Genomic DNA, 20,945 nt, shown 5'->3' with positions numbered 1-20,945 from the left:
CTATCACACTCTGATCATACTGACCACTCCATGCTTTTAATTCCATTATGAATTACCAAAGTAAGATGCTAGAAAGTAATTGTGCCTGCAAATACTATATGAGCAGAGAGGAAGGAGCACTGGGAATGGCAGAATGGGTACTACAAAGTATGATGACAATTACTACTAATAAAAAGGGGATTATTACATTTGTTATAGAGCAAATTACTGTACATACAGCGGATCATTACTGAATAGTTAGCAATTGTAGCTAGTGGTTTTTTAGACAAAACTCATTTGCAGATTGGTCATCACCATTTATCTTCAAATCAACTGAAATAGAGGGAGGACAACATATGTCAAAAGGTGTTAGGAAATGATGAACAGCTGAAGTTCTCAGTACTTCTTAGGGGAGAACACTACTTCCATGTCTGTAAAGCAAGCATGAAAGGAGGCCTCAGGAACAAGAAAAGTATAAAATTAATGATGTTGGTTTATACAGTAGAAATACCATATAAATTAGGAAAAAGTAAGAGAGGTGGTAGATGCAGTGAAATTACTGTAGAACAGCAAGAACAAAAGAAAAACAGAGTATCTTAAAGGTGTTCCTGGGTGTACCTTCTCCTGTTTTGATGGTTTGCTTGTTTGGTTTTTTGTTTGGTTGGTTTGTTTTGTTGGAGAGGTTTTAAGCCAATGCCTGTGGACTGAGACTACTGAAGGCAGAAGGGCTGCAATGCCTATTTCTGTTAGGGATGTCTCACTATTTTGGTAGCCTAAAGGAGGTTTAAAGCAGGCTTAATTACACATGTCTTAATTTAAGTGAGACTCAAGAATCAGGCCCTGAATTTTCTGATTTTCTTACAGATCAGGTACAAAATGAGAAATGTTAGTAACAGTTTCTCTCCGCAGCCTCTATATTGCCTCCACACTGACATAGAGACACATGGAAGTGGTAAATGGTAGTTTGGTTTCCATACCCATCAATTCCATCCAAGTTGAGAGACTGACAGGTCTATGCAGGCTAGATGCTCAGCTACTATTTGCAACATCTGAGAATCTGTCCCCATAAATATAAGTCACCATTACATGAAATGTTAAACACAGGGTTGGCATAACAAAGATCCAAAATGTCCATGCAGGTGTTTGAATAAACAAGGCACTTCAGGCAGTAAGCACAGCAAAACCTTCTTTCACAAGGTTCTTCTATTTTGATGATTCTTTTAAAATATTACTGTAATCGCTTTATATATGAAAAATCCCTGGTTAGCACCTGCAAGTGCCTCAATTCTAATATCATGCTTCTCTTTTATAAATCAGTTTAAAAAAATGAATATTGCTAGTCTTGTATGAACTTCACAGCTTACAGTCTCAGAGTTCAAAAGGAATTTCATTCAAAAGTAAAGCAAACAATCTTTGATGATATCCAAAAATTCAAGTATTAAAATTTCAAAGGTTTTAAGAAAAAAAAAAATTAAAAATTTCAGACATAGTCTCAGGTCTTCAGAACAAATAGTTTTTATTTAAAAATGTCAGGGTCTTTTGCAATAAATGCAAGGAGTTTCCGTGTCTGGTAAAGAACTGAAATAGTTGTCTTGTGCTGAGTGACTTGCACGCTGTTAGGAAACATAACATTATAGCCACCTAATGATGAACTTTTTAGCACTTGTGATGAGCGACTTCAAAATATGAGTGCAGAAGTCTTGTTTCATACACTGCTATTAGGCGCTGCCACGAAAACAGAGTTAGGCCCACTTTTGCAAGCATTACATATGGGCAATGTGTCTCACACTTGTGTTTCGAATTTATCAACCCTTCCCTCATCTAAAAGCAGTACCCAGAATCCAGTTCCTCACAAAGTGTCACTCAGTGTCACACAAATGCTGTTTGTTTTAACACATGCCAAACAATTTTTAAAAGAATAAGTGTAAAGTAATATAATTTTAATTCAAATCTACCCAGACTTGATGCGTTAACCCACAGTAAGAAATACCAGCCCATTTTGAACATGACCGTATGAAGAAAAACAAAGTACCAAAGTGGGGAGAGGGGGGGAATCTTTGTCCTTACTGAAGACAGTGTCAGTTCAGCTAATTATGAAATACAGCCAGAATGTTACTATTTCAGATAGGGCTACTGCTCTAGCTCTATTAGTGACTTGCTGTCCTGGTTTCAGCTGGGATAGAGTTAATTGTCTTCCTAGTAGCTGGTACAGTGCTGTGTTTTGAGTTCAGTATGAGAAGAATGTTGATAACCCTTATGTTTTCAGTTGTTGCTAAGTAATGTTTAGTCTAAATTCAAGGCTTTTTCAGCTTCTCATGCCCAGCCAGCGAGAAAGCTGGAGGGGCACAAGAAGTTGGCACAGGACACAGCCAGGGCACCTGACCCAAAGTGGCCAAAGGGGTATTCCATACCGTGTGACGTCATATCTAGTATAGAAACTGGGAGGAGTGGGGGCAGGGGGATCACTGCTCTGGGACTAACTGGGCATCGATCAGCAGGTGGTGAGCAATTGCACTGTGCATCATTTGTATATTCCAATCCTTTTATCATTACTGCTGTCACTTTATTAGTGTTATCATTATCATTATTAGTTTTTTCTTTTTAATTCTATTAAACTGTTCTCATCTCAACCCATGAGTTTTACTTTTCCCAATTTTCTCCCCCATCCCACTGGGGGGGCAGGGAGTGAGTGAGCCACGACACTTGCAGGTGCTGTGTTACAAAAATGGAAGAGGAAAAAAAGAACCATAGACAGTTCAGTTTACATTAGAAATTGAGCTATCATTACACTGTAGTTTATATGCCAAAAGAAAAACTTGACAGAAGCACTAAGAAAGGCACCATGTGGAAGTCTAGCTCCAGCAATGCTAGCAAGTCATTAAAACTTTAGCCAGAAGAAAACAGCAACACTGCATGACCACATCCACTCTCATTAATACAAGCAACGTGGCAAGTCTTGAAAAGACTCAGTTTCATGACCACAGCTTTTTAAAGGCGGTGTTCATTCAGTAAAGTACAGCACACAGAATGAACTTTTGAAAGACCGTCTGATCTCAGTAAGGCCAGCTTTGAGATCTTTAAACTGGTACTCCAGTATTCAAAAGAAGATACCAAATTTTCTCTACTCTCTATTCACCTTTTGCCTTTATTTTACTGGCATCCTTCCGGAAAGATTATCTAGATTTCTAGATAGTATCAGCTCTCTTCAATTATGGCAACTGGTTTCAAACAAAAGAATGCTTGCATTAGGCAATATAAGCAACCCATACAGCATGCAGCTTAATACTTTCCTGAGTATATAGAAAATAGGTCAAATATATCAACTACTACATTTTATTTCTGCGGATAAGAAAATAGATTGTTTTTCTCATCTTATAATGTTCACTATTTCTCTAAACAGTTTTCAGGTTTTGGAGCAGGGATTTCAAACTCCACTCCGGGACATAATATAACTAATGCATAGCTAAGAGCAAGTCAGTATCCGTCAGCATTGGCATGTCCTAGCCAGCTGGAGCTGGAAGAAATAAATTCCATAATCCTGCGGTATGACGATTTAGTGTCACTGTAGAATCCAGAAGCAGGCTAAATTACACCCTGAATTATTGAATTGTGGTGGCAAGTATTGTTGTTGGAAATGTTTTCCTCTAGAAAGTATATAATTAATATTTTAAACTGGTTCAACTTCAGCTATGCATTTTTGATCCATAGACTGATCTCATTTCCACACTGATGCACATTGGGTAGCTTTCTGGTTACACATGCTGAAGGAAAAGAGCTGCAGAAGTGGAGTCATCTGCACAGCTAGTCAGATAATCAGTAATAGCTAGTGAAGAAAATCTTACAATTATTAAAAAAGATACTATACTGGCAAAATTTTAGATCAACCTTGCAAAAATGCTCATCTTCTGTCTGCTAGTAACATCCAACCAATTCCATGAGCTCCAAAATTGTCCTAATTCTTTCTCAAATCAGTACATGGATTTTCTGAATCCTTTACACCAAATTTTTGAGGTAATCAAACAGGAAAACAGAACAACAAAAAAAAATGCCCAAAGAGGCAACATTATCATTGCAAATGTATCTCAAATTTTCTTAAGTCTGCTGTATGCCCAGAAAACACTCAGAAAGCAGTGGTATTATCTATTCTGACTGTGAAGCTCCTCAGGGTAAATTCAGTTTAAGGAGGAGCTGACTAGAAGATGTTCTACATGGTACTGTAGCAAGGTATCTGTTTTCATAGTGCAGATTTAATGTTGATGCTATCAACAAACATTCTTACAGGCTCTCTCTTTTTATAGGCAGCCCATGGAAGCTCAATATAAGGTTGAATGGTTGCATAGCAGTAGAAGGAGAGCAAAATAATCAGTCTTCATTACAGAAGCATCACTGAACCTACCACTTCTAGCATGAAGGATGGCACTATGAATCTTGGGAATGTTGTATGCTCTACAGATGTGGTGCTTTTAATAGAAATAGAGGTAATGCAAAGGAAACTATTTAGGGTGGGATTTCTAATCCAGTGGTAGTCTTAAATTTGAGCTACTCAGATCAGTGTAGTAGTCTCACAAATACAGAAAGTAACAGACTTAGGCCACCGATTTGCACTTTGGAAAAATCCTACTCATAAAAGGTATACCTGCCCTGCAAGACACAGATGAAATGAAGTCACTGCACACGTGCTTGAGAATGCTTTTGACTAGCAAGGTCAGGTACTAGTAGCGAGACAGCATTTGCGGCCAGCAGATGACAGGCCAGTTTTCAGCCGGTTCCATGTTGCTTCATGACTGACATCAGAACCTGAACCTGTGTGTTTAAGGGCATATCCAAAGTAAAATTGCAACCACTGCCTTTTAGCAATTTTTATGGAAAAATTATTCCAGCCTTTAAAGCTGTGTGAGATATTAGAAAATATATATTGTTACACAAATAATTTCAAGCAGACTCAGTATTTGTAGAAAATTTGTCCATCGGGTCCTAGCAACTTCTGACTTAATATTCTGCATTCTCTAAAGTAACCAGATCAGATTTGTCAGCCTCAGTCTGAGCCACAATAGTGATTCTTAGGACAGCAAGGAAGTCAGTTGCTCCAATAACTTCGTTGTAGGTAGGATTAAAACTAGATCTCCTAATTACTACCGTTGTAATTATGTCAAATCAATACATTTGCCAGTATTAAAAGAGTGTAGATTTGAAAATAACTATCATACTCTAAAACCCCTGTCCATCTCCACTGTGGGTGGGAAAGAAATTGAATAAAACACAAATTACAGAAACAAAACCATCAATAACAAGAGGAGATACAGTAAAAGTTTGTTATGTTTTGTTAGATTCTACATTAAAAGTATTATAAATAAAGAGTAAATATTATCATCATACTGTTCTAAGCTTACACTATGATCCATTATAAAGCTTGTAAAATACTTTAATTAAATTCTTCACACCTGAATTTAAAATACATTTTTTATCTGGTTTACCTGACTTTGGAAAAAGAAAACCTATGCTTCAACAAGAACAGTCACAGAGAAAGAAACTTCAGTGGAAATCTAAACAAATTAAAGACTACACTTTAGGAAGGTAGAGCACTGCAGCACCAGTCTATTTCAAACATGCACTTAAAACAGCAGAACTGCATGCATGAGTGTCTACATGCTAAAGACGTATATGTCTTTGTTACAGAAAACGCATACAATATGTGCTTTCAAAAGCTAACACATCAGATGCAGTATTGGCACAAAAGAAAGTTCAACTGCAAATCAGAACATGTTTTACCACGTTTATTGGAAGAACGACCAAAGCAACTAAGTCTGCTTTTCTTCTTCTCTTCCATTAAGTCAGCCAATGTAACCCCTTCGCGTTAAGTACATGTAATCCCAGTATTTACACAGTAGGTGGCAGCAGTTGCAACGCAAAAAATAAAAATGTGTGCATATATACAACACAAGCAACGTTAGGCAAAACAAATTGAAGTTACCGGCAGCATAACTTATTAGAGCTAAACCCCTCACCTCCCACTGATTTTTGCATTTTGAGCTAAATTCGCAATGCTTGAAGTCAATGGAAGTTTTTTTCATTGACTTCAGGGTAACTAGCTATTGGTTCATAATAAAGACTTAACTTTTACTAAAGGCATATTTACAATTCTAGTAGCTAAAAGATACTCCATTATTCAACAGCACTGAATACCTGCCCACTATCAGCAACAGAGATGTACAGATACAGGGGGTTCATATATAAATGACTTAATGACTTCTCTGGTTAGAAATTTAAAAATGCTGGGGTTGCAGGAACCTAAACTACATTTTTAAAGGATTATGTAAGAAGCTATTAATTACTGATATAGCCGCCTTTGAAATCTGTACCTTTTCCTGCCATAGAGAGATCTTCTGTATCCTAAATCCAGAGCTGCTCTATATCGTTGAAGAACATTATGGTGATCTTCCATCACCATAAATCAGCAGTAATCTTGATCACCCAGAGGTTCAGGTATTCAAAGTAGGGACGTAGCTAGATGCCTAGAAGCCTGAAAATTATTATTCTGCCTATCTTGGGACCCAGCCCTACCTTATGCTTCAAAGACAGTTCTAGAAACACATCACCAGTATATGGGGACTAAATTTATTTCCTAAGCTTGCTACTCAAGATTATAAACTTGGTGATAACTAGCTAAATTTCACCTGACTCCCAAACAGGTATCTCATTTTCATAACTATGCTCCTAAACCAAAACCTTCCCACAGAATAACTGGATAGATAGCTTGTGCTGTCTCTCATCATACCTCCCCATGCAATGTGATATTCAGCAGAGCATGTCTTGAATGCAAGGAGGTGGAGAAATTCAGCAACCCTTTCTCCTTTACAGTGTCTTGCAGCTGACATTAAAAATGAAATTCCAAACCACATATTTAAGCACATGTGCACAAACCCAGGAGTGCTAGGAGATTGCCTATTCGCTGGAAATTTCCATTCAAAATACATATTCATGCCTGAAAATAAATTATTGGGATTTGCTTTAAAGTTCCTTTAATTACTTTCCTTCTCCTAATTTTACTCTGCAAATCTCCTCCAACTCCTAACTTACCCTAAAATTATGTCTAAGTTAACAGTTTAGAGCCAAAAGCTCTCTCAAAATCAACAACTATGTAAACAAGTATTTTTGATTTATGAAAGGCCTATATGACCTAGAAGCTGTTTAAAGAACAGTGGAGCAAATGGTTCTTTTGCAGCACGTTAAAAAACATCCAATTTGAACAGGATGGAAGAAGTTCCTGGGATTTCACCTGCAGACACACAAACCAAGTCCATCAGCACCATAGCTGACAGCATGGTTGTCCAATGCTCTGTGCAAATTCGGCATCACCTACAAATCTGCATGGCAGTCTGGTACAAAGTGTATTTGCTCCATAAAGTGTGCAATCTTTTACTTCTCAGTCTTAGGCTTTTATACTGATACTCAAACCCACAGTTTCTGTATTCCTTCCACACAACATTAGTAGCAATATCAAAGTGTAGTGAACTCTTTGGCTTTTTTGCTCTGCTCAAGATAAAAACTCTGTGCTACAGGTTTTTATATAGACATAAATTATTCTTTTCTGGGTGATGCTGGCATCAACATCAACCCACAAGTTGCCTTCCAGCCTCTCATAAAGTCATTGCTTCCTTCCAGTCAGTAACACAGATTCATACCCTGCTTTTATTACAAACTAAAGGACTAATAAAATTCTGAAACTCAAAAATATAAAGATTTTTAAAAACTTCACTACATGCAATACAGAGATAAGTTTAAAACCAGATACCTCAGTATCAAACCACGTAATTTTCACTATTTTACTACTTCTGAAAAGTACTATGGTTTAAAAGAATAGTTCACAACAAATTAGCAGCACTAAAGAAAAAGAACAGTAATAATGTATTATTTCAACACAGAAAAATAATATTCTGAGTTGCCTTTGACAAACCACTTGCAGGTGCATTTTCTTCTATATACTCTGGTATCTAAATGAATAAATACCATGACTTTCTGGAGTATCATGTGAATAATAAGGTGCTATTTAGCATTAGTATATATACTGAAATTTGGACTTTAATCTTACATTTAGTATTAAATCATAAGCCACATCCTGAATCCATGTTCTCATTTATGTACAGCACCTAAAGTTCTCATGAAAATTTTAACCACTACTATGTAAACATGGCTAAGAGGCTAAAATAATCTCTACTAAACTATGGCAATAAAATACTACCCTTACTCGAAATTTCTGACATAGAGAAATCTATTATAACTTTTGCAGTTGTTGCAATATCATGAAACTAACTTGTTCCTTTGCATTAGGACTCAGGTCAGAAGCACTAGAGGGCCACTACAGCATAAATTACCTTTCCCATAATACTCTATACACTACCATCGAATAAATATGTTGTAAGTAAGTGATAATTATATTTCTTAGTGTCAAACAAAAATCTCACAAGATTTCATTTATTTCACACTCAGTTAATACATCTAGCAAAAAAAGATTTTATATAGTTTTCTTGGATATCAAAAAGAAAGATCCAGAAAGTCATTTCCCTACTTCAAATCTCAAAAAAATCCTCACTATTAGCACAAGGTTGTTTCTTGACTGTAGTTTTGGTCATATTTTTTAAGCTTTTCATATTATTATTTTTTCTATTGCATGCACCTACAGGCAAACACATATTCCTTCTTCACTAAGGATTTAAAATGACACTTAATGGCATATTGCTTATAAGCACTAACTTTTTACAGAACACAAATAAAGCAAAATTTTTAAGTCTCAGTAATGATTGAATGCAGACAATGATTTTGACATTGACAGCTCAGAGCAGAATTTTGTTGTAAGATTCTGAACTATCTTCCATGACTAAGCATCAATATATTAACGGACATGATTACCCTGCTAACAAACATTTTTGCAAACTGGAAATCACAAGCTACATCAGATAGGCTGTATTCACCCCAGTGTAACACCCTTAAAAGCAGTCAAACTGTCCCACACAGAAGTAGTACAGAGTAAAGAACACGTACTGTTCCGCTTGCCTTCTTCATCAACCTCTTCATCATTCTCAGGGTCAATGTCTTCCGCCTGTGTAATCCAGTCTAAATATCCCTTCAGATCTTCTTCAAGCTGCTGTTTTTCACGTAGCTTCTGAAAGTCCCCTCGGGCCTTGGCTTTTTCTCTTTCCTTGGAAAATTCTCTATCAAATTCAAATAAAGCAGAAAAAAAACCCCTGATTGTCAAACTCCCAGGCATTTTGGCCTAGATCTTGACATTGCAGAATAACATACTGACATAGAAAATGAACTGAATAAACTACACTGACGATTTGAGAGCTTCTTTGAAAACAAGACAGTGGTGCAAAGAAGTCATGGCAAATCCCTATCCCGTTACATCAAAACTTCCAGAGCTTTTAAGATTCAACTGAAAAACAGGCAGTATTCTTGACTCTTCCCATATTGGAAAAGGAAATTCTGGCAGCCGTTTCTAAAATCCTTCCTCTTCCAGCCACAGTTTATTGGCCATGTCCAAACATACTTATTTCAGTGCATGGTTCACAGAATTCCACTAATGTGCTCTCTCAATTACATCATGCATAGACACCTGTGTTGTTTAAGATCTGGATGTTTTGCCCCTTTGCTCTCTGTAACAGAACCCAGAAATCCCGATCTCACAGATCAGAAACACATCCTTTTATATAAACTGAATCCTCTGTCTCATTGTCCCAATCTCAAGACAATGTATTTGATTGTCTGTCTAGTTTAGTTCGTGATTTGGGTCAATCCTTAGATTCTCATGGAACGATAATTAAAATAATTAAGTCATGCTCTTTGAGAAGGAGATTGGATAAAATGGCCTATGGAGGTCTCTTCCAACCTGAATTACCCTATGAGTCTATGATTCCCTAATGACATATGACTCAAGACAATTATCAAGTAAATTCTTGTACCATGACATTTCACATGCCAACATTATTACAACATTGGGTGTGATACACAGCTCCAAATACGTAACTCCCTTCACTAGAAGGATCAAACATTTTCCAGTTTATCCGAGTATCAATAGGTATGATTAGGGGTAGGCAAGCATCTTTTGAACTGTATTGTAACTATGTACTGAGTCAGGATTTAAAATAAAGCTTGTCCTGATTAACCTGTTAATCTTACAATAGGGCTGAAATTAAACCTAAAAAATGGTTATAGTAATTTCATTTACTATGAATTTGCAACCCCTTTATTTATTGTGAACTTTCACTTGAAAATATTCCCCAATTAACACACTCTCAAGGGGAAATTTATTAAGGCACTCAATAATATCCTTTTTCAAGTGGAAAAATATTAGGAAATTAGTGTGAGACCTGCAAAATATTTTAACAAGGTGAACACAATTATCAATATGATGTTGCCCTGCTAACAAAATACAGCAGGATAATAGAAAGTCTTATAATTTTTCAACGTAGTATTTCAGGTCAGTGAAAGACATTACTTATTTGGAATTGCAAAAATATAATCTCTCCAGGTTTATTTTATTTTTATTGTTTTATTTACAGCCTTCAAACACATCTTTTAAACACTAAATTTCTGCTTTGACATTAGTAAATTTAAGAGTTAAACTCTTTACATACAACCATACAGATTTTGTATTTTTTTTTAATGTTATGTTGTGGAAGCTAAAAAGCTTTCTGTTGCAAAAGCTAAGAGGCAGGCACTACACCTTTTACAGTTGAGGACTTAATTCAACAAAAATTTGGTTTGGCATGTGGAGATCATCCTGTTCCATCTGATGGCACTGTAATGAAGCTGAAGAATGCCAGTGCTTGCTTTGCATTTGCTACCCTTCACCTAGCATCCAAGGACAAGGTCCTTCAAAAGGCCATCTCTTCACAAAAATGCTTGTGAAAGACAGCGAGCTCAACAGATCTCTCTGAGGGATAATTGCTTTTAAAAAAAAAAAAAAAAGAAAAAAAGAAAAAGATTTCATTGTTTTGGCAGATGATGTCACAAGCCTATAAGAAATTGTTTGGTTTCTGGAATGGTGGGTTTAAGCTCTCTCAGAGACAGTACATCCTTTACATCTGATTGAGGCAACATACTCGTGACTCTCATTCCATAGGCAGTATCTTTGAAAAAAGAACTATCACGGCATAGTATGAAATCAGAAGTAACAAGCCTTGCTAGCTTTTACTGAGTATTCGTGTTTTGTTCAGTTAAGTTCTTTGGGCGTTTTTCGTTAGGGTGAAGGATATGTGATGTGTGTGGGTAAAGTAAAATGAAAGTTGCTGTTATTTTATGGAGTGAAGTGAAAGAAATCATTTAAAAATGAAACAGTTGGCAAGGCTGATACTTTCAACAGCACTTCATCCATGACTGAACCAACTTTTAACTTTGACTTTACATTAAAATGGCTGCATGCAGAGAATTAAACACAGTTTTTATATACACAGCTAACTATGACCTTTCCCTTTACTACAGCACAGAAGTCAGACATTGTCTTGTTAAATGCTGCTGCAATTTATTAGTAGGGGGAGTTGCAATGGTGTTTAATTTCCATGATATTTAAAAATTTTACTTTTATTTTTAAAACCTGTTTGCAAGGAAGTATAATGCCTGAGAATACTGCATTTTCTTTAGGGGAGGGAGGAATCTGGCTCTATGGTATTTTTTCTACCAGAGTCACAATGAAGTGACATCCCTCAGACGCACATATGTACATATTTCCTTTTACTGAAATACCATGAATAAGAAAGTGGAATTAAATGGAATTGGAATGTAATGAGTTTCTTGTTAGCAGAACAAACGCATTTTTTTTTCCAAGAAACAAGAAGTTATTTGAAAAAGATGATGGGGGTGCGATGAGGAAGAGACATTGGCTTTTTAAAGCTTCTGACAAAGAAATTTAGACAAGATATTTGAATATTTAGACACAGATATATAGACATCGGCTGTTCTCCTGGAAGGAGGAATAAGAAAGCTGCTTGTGTGGCATTTCACAGCTATGGAGAGCATAGGCTGGGTCCAGGGCAGAAAGAAAAAGCTTTTGGTTGTGCAGGCAGCGTAGGTACCAACATGGTTAGACTGATGGCCTGAAGTGGCCTCCCCGACTGTCATCAGCCAGTACTCAGTCCAGAAGCCTATGAAATTGACAGGCTTAGGAAGTGGCACCTTAATTGTGGTAAGTGGACTCAAGCTCTGTCAATATTTGATTTCACAAATGCCTGTGCTAAAAGCTAACTTCAAAATACATGTTACGTTCTGGATTGATAAAATGACCTGGATCTGGCATTTGAAAGTATATATTTGGGGGGGTGGGGGTGGGGGGACTGTTCATTGACTAAACTGACAAAAATTGTATTCAAAGGGCTGCTGTGACTATGCTAGCATTCATAAGGACCTTTCCACTAAAATACGTTTTAAATCAGTCTCCACCCAAGTTGCAAACTGAAAAATCCTGAGGAGCTATTCTGATTTGACACCAGCATATATAAAATTAAAATCAGGCCTATTGCCTATAAAATTTCAGTTTAAAAATAAAATGGATTTAAGTAGTTTTCATAAAGCATAGGACTCAGTGAACATGTTTTTGTCCTAATTTCAACTACTAGAAAAAGCCAAGACTACTATTGTCTCATAGTTTAAAGGATAATATGCTTCAAAATTAAGACTTTAGGCTAGCAGGTCTAGAAAGAGCTTTTTGCAAAGCTCTACTTCTGAAGAATCTTATAAAGTGGACATGCATAACTTGTATAATACCACCTTGTATAACTACCTGTTTGCCTTCAAAAATATCTTTTCTTCAAAACAGTCTATTGCTATGTAGATGGAGGCAATTCAGTTTTTGATTTCACCGCAAATGCAAATAAATCAGATGACCCAGCCCTAGCCAGCCTAATTTTGATCTAGTTAAATATGACTAAAAATTGCAGCATATGACAATATCCTATAAACTGAGTAAAGCTTCAAATCGCAGCCATAGCATAAATAAGTCAATTGCACCTGCAGCAGAAAGGAGACATCACTTGCAAAATAAAGCATTCTATGGAGACTCACCTACATAATCTAACTTATTCTTAGTGATAACTAAACTACTATATAAAATGCAAGTTTTATTTCTATTGCCCCAAAACTCCTTGTGTTCCTGCAGAAAGATGATCTCAGTTCCCTGTTTAGGCGCACCGCCATCATCATCAATGGTTGTTGAGGCTGAAGCATATAAAATGCAGGGTTTGAGGTCATGCTTCAATAGTCTGGGGCAATCATTTTCATGCCAGGTTTTTCTTTCTTCAACAGAGCGAAATAACTTCTGCTGGTATATGCATCTGCTGGGAATGGCTGGATACAACAGGGTAGAGGTGGCAGCAAGGAGTACCTACTGGGACTCAATTACAGCTCTCTGGTTCTCACACCTTAATTTGAGGCAGGGTTATATTAACCAAAAATCCTAAGATGACAATTTGTCCCTTCTCACTGTAATTCACAGACATAATAACTAAGGAGACAGCTATACTGGCTTCCCATCCGCTGAAAGTTCTTCCATGCTAAAGGCTAGACACTTTTCATAAGGGGGGTTGTGCAGCAACATGAGTGTTGCTGTACTTCCTGTGCATCACTAGGCATTGATGTTAGGAAATAAACAGTTGCCTTCAATGTCTAAGCATAAACCAGTATACTAATTCTTCACTGGCTATATGGCTGCCCCTCTGTGTCACTGCAAACGCAGTGAGAGAGAGAATTCATCTACTGCAGTATGCAACTTACTGCGCACAGGGTCTGGTATGTGGAAAGTGTTATGCTAATGCTATATGTAGAACTGTCACCCAGACATCCTAGACTCTCATTTATTCACAGAGCACAGTCACATAATAACAAAAATGTACTCACAGGAGTACAGTGTTGGCCACCAGACTCACAGAAGAGGTTTCACACAGTGGTAACCATACCAACCAACAAATTAGCAGAATCAAATCAGAGAACTCAAACTGCTCAAACTGTACAGATGAGCACAGACAACAGCTCACAGCTGGGTGTAATGTGTAACAGATTTAGAGAAACATAAAAAAGGTTAAGTAACATCACATCTTTAATTGCTGGATATTTGTATACATGGTTGTTACCTCTTCTTTTAGAGATAATAAAAACTCATAGGCTGAACACTGTAGAATTATTTCTGCAGCACACAAAAAATTCTAGCAGGAATTTTCCTTGAGCAAGGAGCATTGGGTTCTTGATGGGGAAATGCAAACCAGTGTTACCTACCCATAGTTATTTCTATATAGTTCGTTAGCAATTGACAAAGTGTATATTCAATGGCTCCAGCACAACCTCTGCGTAGCAGAGGGCCTGTACAGCATTTTGTGCCAGAGCGCAAATGAATGCAATGAGATCATCTGGGGGAACAGCAAGATAGGGAACAATTTGATAGAGCAAAAAACCCTAAGATCTGATGTTTCAGACTGTTATTATATCTATATATTAAGATGTGCTCATTCTGTCCTGAGTAGAGACCTGTTTGGCTCAGGACACACTGGATTTCTTAGAGGAAGAACTGGCAGTACTGAGCACAGGACCGTAACGCAGAGTGTATTCACCTGACCATCGCGATGTGCACTGTCAACACGGTTTTGGAAACTGATGTGGTTTGTTACCTGGCAGTAGCTGATCAGCAAGCATCTCACAGGACTAATCCCTAAGAAGCCTTGGTATGATAAGTTCAAACAGGACTGAAATAAAATCAGTTCTTATTCAAGAATACTGAACTACTCCCATTGACTTTAGTGGTCTCTGTCTAAAGCAGTTGGTTAGAGTTACTGCTGTATACAACTGAAAGTATTTGCTGATTATTTTTTGTTAGTATATTCAATTGATCAATCAAGGATAATATTTCCTTGTTTTATATCTATTTGTGTTTGAGCTTTATTTTTACCAGCCACACAGCAATCAAAAAGAACCCGCTTTAGCTCATAACCTGCTGAGATCTAGAGCTGAAGTCCCTCTCCTCTTTTTGAATGTATATTCTGTTTATCTATGTGAGGGAGTTAAATTTTTATCCATAACTTTTTTATTTTACTAAGCCTTCCCTCTGCTGTGAAAAGGAACACTGTCAAAACCAGTTCATTTCTCTTTTGCTGAAAGACTATGGATGACAGTTCACTGCCGTTTTCTATTTAGTGCATCATTATTCAAATGTCTTTTTCTACAATTTTTTCCATATATACTGTAGACAACAGTTCTTGGGTGTATAAGCTTATCTGTGCCAACATATTTTATATGACATTAATTGACAGATATTGCCATGACATTAGCATGGATGAGTACGTACTCTTAGCTTTTAGAAACATTATGTACATACATTGCAAATAATACTGTGGGAAAGAAATGGAAAAAATTAACATTCTCTTAGTAACCTGCAAGACTTGCATGTAGGAGGATGTATGTAAGGACATGTCAAAGCTTATGCTTTGCTGTCCTTTAGCAAGGCAATAAATTCAACTTACAGAGATTCATTAAAGTGTGTTTGAAAGGTCTTATTTGTTCCCATGGCTACCCAAAGAAATACTAATGCCTTAAGTAGAAAATGCTGTCAGCGGAAGCCATCCCCTAGTGATAAGGGCTATCTTCAGGAATATATTAATATGCATCATTAAAAGCCATGCCTCTTGATAAATAAGTTATGAAGTTTTATAATTCATTATTTTCTCTCTTCATAGTAAAACAGTTTAATGCATGCTAAATTACTGGCATATTTATTTTAACTTTCAACACAATTTTAAAGGTACTTTCAGGGGGGGTGAGTATCTCTCAATTCCCTTTTTTAAGGTTTAGCTTTACTTGTTAATTTTCTAATAACCTTAATTTTATCATTTGTAACTTCCTAATTTCAATTCACTGTCTCTTGCACCAATAGTCATGATATGCTCTGGTCTTTTATCCTGGAATATTTGGAGGAGGCCTGTCCTCAGCTCCCAACTTCCACGCCTAGTATTTCATGACTTCAGAGAACACAGGCCCAGTATATACCTGTTACACACACTGTATGTAACCAAAGCTACATGTGAAAAAGGCTCTTGAAGCAGTCCACCACCCTTCACAGAGCTAGAATTGCTGGGCAGCTCCTCCATGGCAATTTCTCTGCCATTCCATCAAGTCTGAAGTTGCCCCAAAGATGCACTGCCTAATCCTTCCATCACAAGCAGTGGAATTTTTACAAAGGAAAAAAAAGATCCTCTAGTATCTCTTACAGACTGAACCCACTCCCTGCTTCTGGCTCAAAAGACATAGCAATCAAAATAGAATGTGACTGTGTCATGATCACCCTGCAATTTCTAGGAGCTAAAACAATTATTTGGAGCCACATACAGATTTAAATTTGTAATGTGAATAAGCAAAATGCAGACCAGCCCAAGATAATGAAAATGCAAAGATATCCGAGTACACCTATGGCAGCTTTCCAGAGCTGCAAGCATTTTGCTCTGTATTTCCAAATATTGAAAGAATTCAAAAATGCAGTGTTATGGTGAAAGATCAGCTGACAGTTCCAGGTGTCCAGCTAGATTCCTAAGAAATTCACTGTGCTGAAAGAAATTACTAACATGCACATGTTTTGAACCACACTTCCAAACACATTACCAGATACATTTCTGGAGCTGGATCTAGAGCCAATTTTTTTCTAAAATGTTTGGGGAGGAGCTGTTTGTCAACTCTGTTCTCAGGCCAAAGTTATCGCCTTCTTCAGAACCCTCTGTTGAAGTCGGACCAAGAGCCATCACTAGAGCCCTTTCCTAGAGCCACATCTATAGTTGGCTCTAGAGCCATTTCCAAAGCACTTTCCAGAAATAGATCTTAGGCCAATCTTAGAGCCCTTTCCCAGAGCAGGACAAGGGCCATTTCTTGAGGTCTTTTCCAGAGCTGGATCTAGGCTCAATTGCCCAGCCATTTATGGGAGATGGATTTAGAGCATGTTCTGGAGCCCTTTCCCATAGCCCTTTCTGGAGTTCTTTGTAGAGGCCTTTACTAAAGCTGCTCTAGAGGTGTTTATCTCACAATCCCTTTCTAGAGCTGAATCTAGAGCCTATTTCTGGAAAGCATCTCTAGAGCTGGGTCTAGGAAAATTTGTACAGATCATTGCTGGAGCTGGAACCATTTCTGGTGTCTTTTTTAAAGCTGGGTCCATAATTTCTGAGATGGAACTACAGCCTGAGCTGGATTTGGAGCCATTTCTAAAACCTGACCTGGAGTCTTTTTCTAGAATGCCTTTTCCTGTAGAGTCCTGCAAACTGAAATAGCTTTTCAATTGAGAATTCACTTTGAGATTAATGTGAATAATACTAGTGTCTAATACATAGTAAAAATTAGAGTATTTTGAAAAAGCTGAATTACCTCAAGCCTATGAATTCCCTCCATCCTTGTAATTCAAGGGTGTATTTAGAAAAAAAAAATCTCCACAGTCAGCTTCCATGCAGAAATTAAAATATTTACCACATGCAGATTCCACACACACGTTATTTCTATTAATTTACGCATCTGCTATTAAAAATATGAACTCTGTTTTTAAGAATGTCACCTTCACCAGGCAAAAACTGACATGGACCTCGAGGAAATACTCACCTTCAGAAATGGCTAGACGTAAAACAAAAGATCTCCCAAATCATCATTCTCATCCATTTGTACAGTATCTAAATACATCAAACATGCAGTGCACAAAAGGCATTACAGAAATACAAAGGGGCAGATGGTCACAGAGTAACAAAGGAGTGCAAAGAGAATGAATGAATATTTTAAAACTGCAAACAGATCAAAACAGCAGGCAGATTTAAATGTACACAGCATAACTTGATATTACAGGAAGTAACACTTTCATACAGAAAAGGTGTATTAGGCATTCAGATTCTATTTCCAAAATCTGTATGCAAAGCCATGCTTTTCAAGTAAGTTGGCATAATTTTTGCATTCTTGAAGTTTGATTGGTTTAGTAAAATTTAACTTTCTTTGTAGATTTATCATAAACCAAGTTTCATGCTATGGTTTTAAGAGCATAAAACGTAAAAGCTAGTAACTCATAAAAAACCCAAAGAATGCATGTGTTACATATTCAATGCCTGGCTCAGAATGAAAAATATTAGCTTTCTACTAAGGAATACAAACACAGCCATAGGATTTTACTAGTACAACATTTTTACCCATAAAATTTAGACAGGTAGGTCTAAACAGAAAATATGTGAAAAATATTTGTTATTTATATACAAATGGCATTTAGTGATCATAATAAATCAGTGTAACAGTATTCCACACTGGTCCTTGTCAGAGTTTCAAACAAGTATGCCAGGACATTTTCTTTACTTGTGTACCAAACATTAGTTTGGTATGATATGTATCTTTTAGGAATCCTCTCTTTTCCTTTCTCCTTCAGCTCTCAACGTCAATCTTTGGTGAGATTTATATTCACATCTCAGTTCACTAGTATCATTTTCTTCGGCATAGAAGACACAAAAATGGAGTGTTAGGAAGGCTTTTTCATGTATTTAGGGCAAACATGGATTCAAACAATTCATCAAGCACCCTGAGCACTCTAGTGACACTGCAGTTAGGTGACACTATGACAGAAAATAAATTTAGGAATGAATGACTTTATGAATTTAAGAAGATTTCACATCACACTTGACACTGCCATTTCTGTTCACTGGAAATCGAAGGCAAGCCAGCAATGGTTCTGAAGAGCACTAGAGCTCTGCAGATCAAGCAATACCTAGAAATCAGTGGTGATTTCTTGTCTGCTGAATGAAACCCAAGGACAAGGGGACACCTATTCCCTTGCATTGTAACAGCGTCTAAAGAACAACTCCATATTTCAAAAAATATCATACATATAAAGTTGCAAACCTTATAAAGTATTTTAAATATATTAAACCAAATGTAAAGCTTAGCTGTGAGGGTGTCTCTAAATTTCCAAGGCTTCAGTAGAAATGAACATGTGCAACAGAATACCAAATCTGGCATTACTTTCCCCACAAATTATTTTTAAAAATGTTAAAATCTGAAACCAATAACAATTGGAGTCATGCAAGGGAAAAGGGGAATATTTAGTTAACTGTTACCACAGGACACCTCTGCACAACAGGAAGAAAACTAATTGCTTCTTATGACCTTCTTAAGGGCCAGGGAAAGGAACTGTGAAAACTTAATCCTCTAATGACTTTAGTGGGAAGTCTAGTCACAAAGCAACATTAGGTAACAGCATCAAAAGAAGAAATAAATTACACCACAACTACCCTCATTTATCTGTCCTTTTCTTTCTTATTTCTTTTGTCCAGTATGGCTGTGACATGAAAGCTAGGCCTTTAGTTTTGCAACAATTTACACATTTGTCTCTGAATAAAACAAAGTCGATATGACTATAAATCAGACTTTACTGCGTAGGTCTTAGAAGGAAGAAATTAAATCTAAAAATCAGCAATGTGTTTTTAGTGCTACCTCTTTGCTTTTAAACATCCGCTTTGTAAAGCGATTCTGACAGTAAGGTAAAACTCTGCTTTCCCTAGTTACCTGTGTGCAACAGTAATCTGTGCACAGATAAATGACTTATGATTTTAAAAAACACACTGTAAAACCACTCATCAGATAAAAATGCTGTTGTAATGTAGTTATCATATCAGTAACTGGAAATACTGTTAGATTGCCCGATTTCCAGGAATGTAATAATGCATTATAATTCCTTTCAAATCTAATGTACAACGTGGCAAAGCCATGAATAGGGCTGTGCACACAATCAGCAGTCTGATGACATCACCAACTACGGTGTCAGGCTGCTTTCTATGCAAGAGAAGTTTTTCTGTTGGCTAACAAAGACGGCACAGCTTGCCTAAGATTGCCAGAACAATATTGTTTGTGGTATAACTAAAAGTTAATACATACAAGTATAATAATTTTCTTTTAGTATTCAAATGCTAGCAGGATCTTTTATTTATTTATTAGAAAATATCTTTACCATAAACTGGAGTTTCCCAAGCTCAAGTGTGCTAGAAACCAGGAACTGGCAAAGGAAGTAGAGTTGTAACCTCAGTAAGGGGGCTTTTTAAGTAGAAAACCTTGCAAACTGTTGCCATAACCTACAGTTTTAAACCACACTATACAGCTAAAACTGACGCCACTTTAGTTCTTGGCTGGAGTCTGGAGTACACAAACCAACAAAAACCTGTGACAACCTCCCACTGACAAGTATATAAAATTGATACTTGATTATTGATAATATATCAGCTTGCTGGTGCAGGTTGTCACAGCAGTACACAGCTATACAATACATGAAGCACTAAACACTTTGTGTCAACATAACCTAGTCATACTCTTTCTGTAAGACAGAACTTGAAACACTCATTAAAAATATTTTGCAACGTGACTGGTAAACACAAATAACACTTCAATTACTTTATGGATATTTGAACAAAAGCAAAAGTTGGGCTTTCAGAAAAGGACACTTGTCTGTAACTATAGGGGAGAATATTTGTACAGGTATACCACCCATCTCTGTGTGCAAAATAATGTTTCTCCCTGCAGGAACATTATAGGATAAGGAGATTAGTGCCTCATTTAATGAATATTTTTGGCAAGCATGGTGAACGTGATGTCAGACAGATACAGGCACTAGAATCACACAGTTCAGTCAAAAGAGCAAACACTGGTAGGATGACATAAGAATCTCAAGTGCATGCAAAAAAGCCATCACTGAGAAGCTTGAGTAAATGCAGAGGCCATCTTACAAATAGCAGTAGCATACACAATGTTAACTCAACTGCTTACCCACTAAGTACACCAAGAACCAGGTTAAGTACGAAAAATGAGCCAAGGATGATAAGACTAACAAAATAGATCCATGGCCACTCACATCCTATTGCATCATTTACCTGTAAAATGTAAGGAAATAAGTTATGATTCAGTCATTCATTAAACAGCAGAGTCCTTTTTGCAGC

The 20,945-nt window shown here is 36.9% G+C and overlaps 1 protein-coding gene across 21 annotated transcripts in view; it reads right to left on the bottom strand.

Moving 5' to 3' along the window:
• CACNA1D (calcium voltage-gated channel subunit alpha1 D) overlaps positions 1-20,945 on the bottom strand; it is a 240,574-nt gene that overhangs the window by 89,131 nt on the left and 130,498 nt on the right. For 12 of the 21 annotated variants that reach the window (XM_052776103.1, XM_052776094.1, XM_052776091.1 and 9 more), the window contains one exon: positions 9,019-9,188. In XM_052776103.1, the coding sequence (XP_052632063.1) occupies positions 9,019-9,188 (170 nt within the window). Of the gene's footprint in view, positions 1-9,018; positions 9,189-20,775; positions 20,880-20,945 lie in introns of all 21 variants that reach the window. The other 9 variants (XM_052776107.1, XM_052776092.1, XM_052776106.1 and 6 more) reach the window with 1 other exon arrangement.

Source organism: Harpia harpyja, chromosome Z (assembly GCF_026419915.1).
Source record: "Harpia harpyja isolate bHarHar1 chromosome Z, bHarHar1 primary haplotype, whole genome shotgun sequence".
Classification (NCBI taxonomy): Eukaryota; Metazoa; Chordata; class Aves; order Accipitriformes; family Accipitridae; genus Harpia; species Harpia harpyja.
Note: the sequence above shows the minus strand (reverse complement) of the source record. Positions and strands in the feature narration are given on the sequence as shown.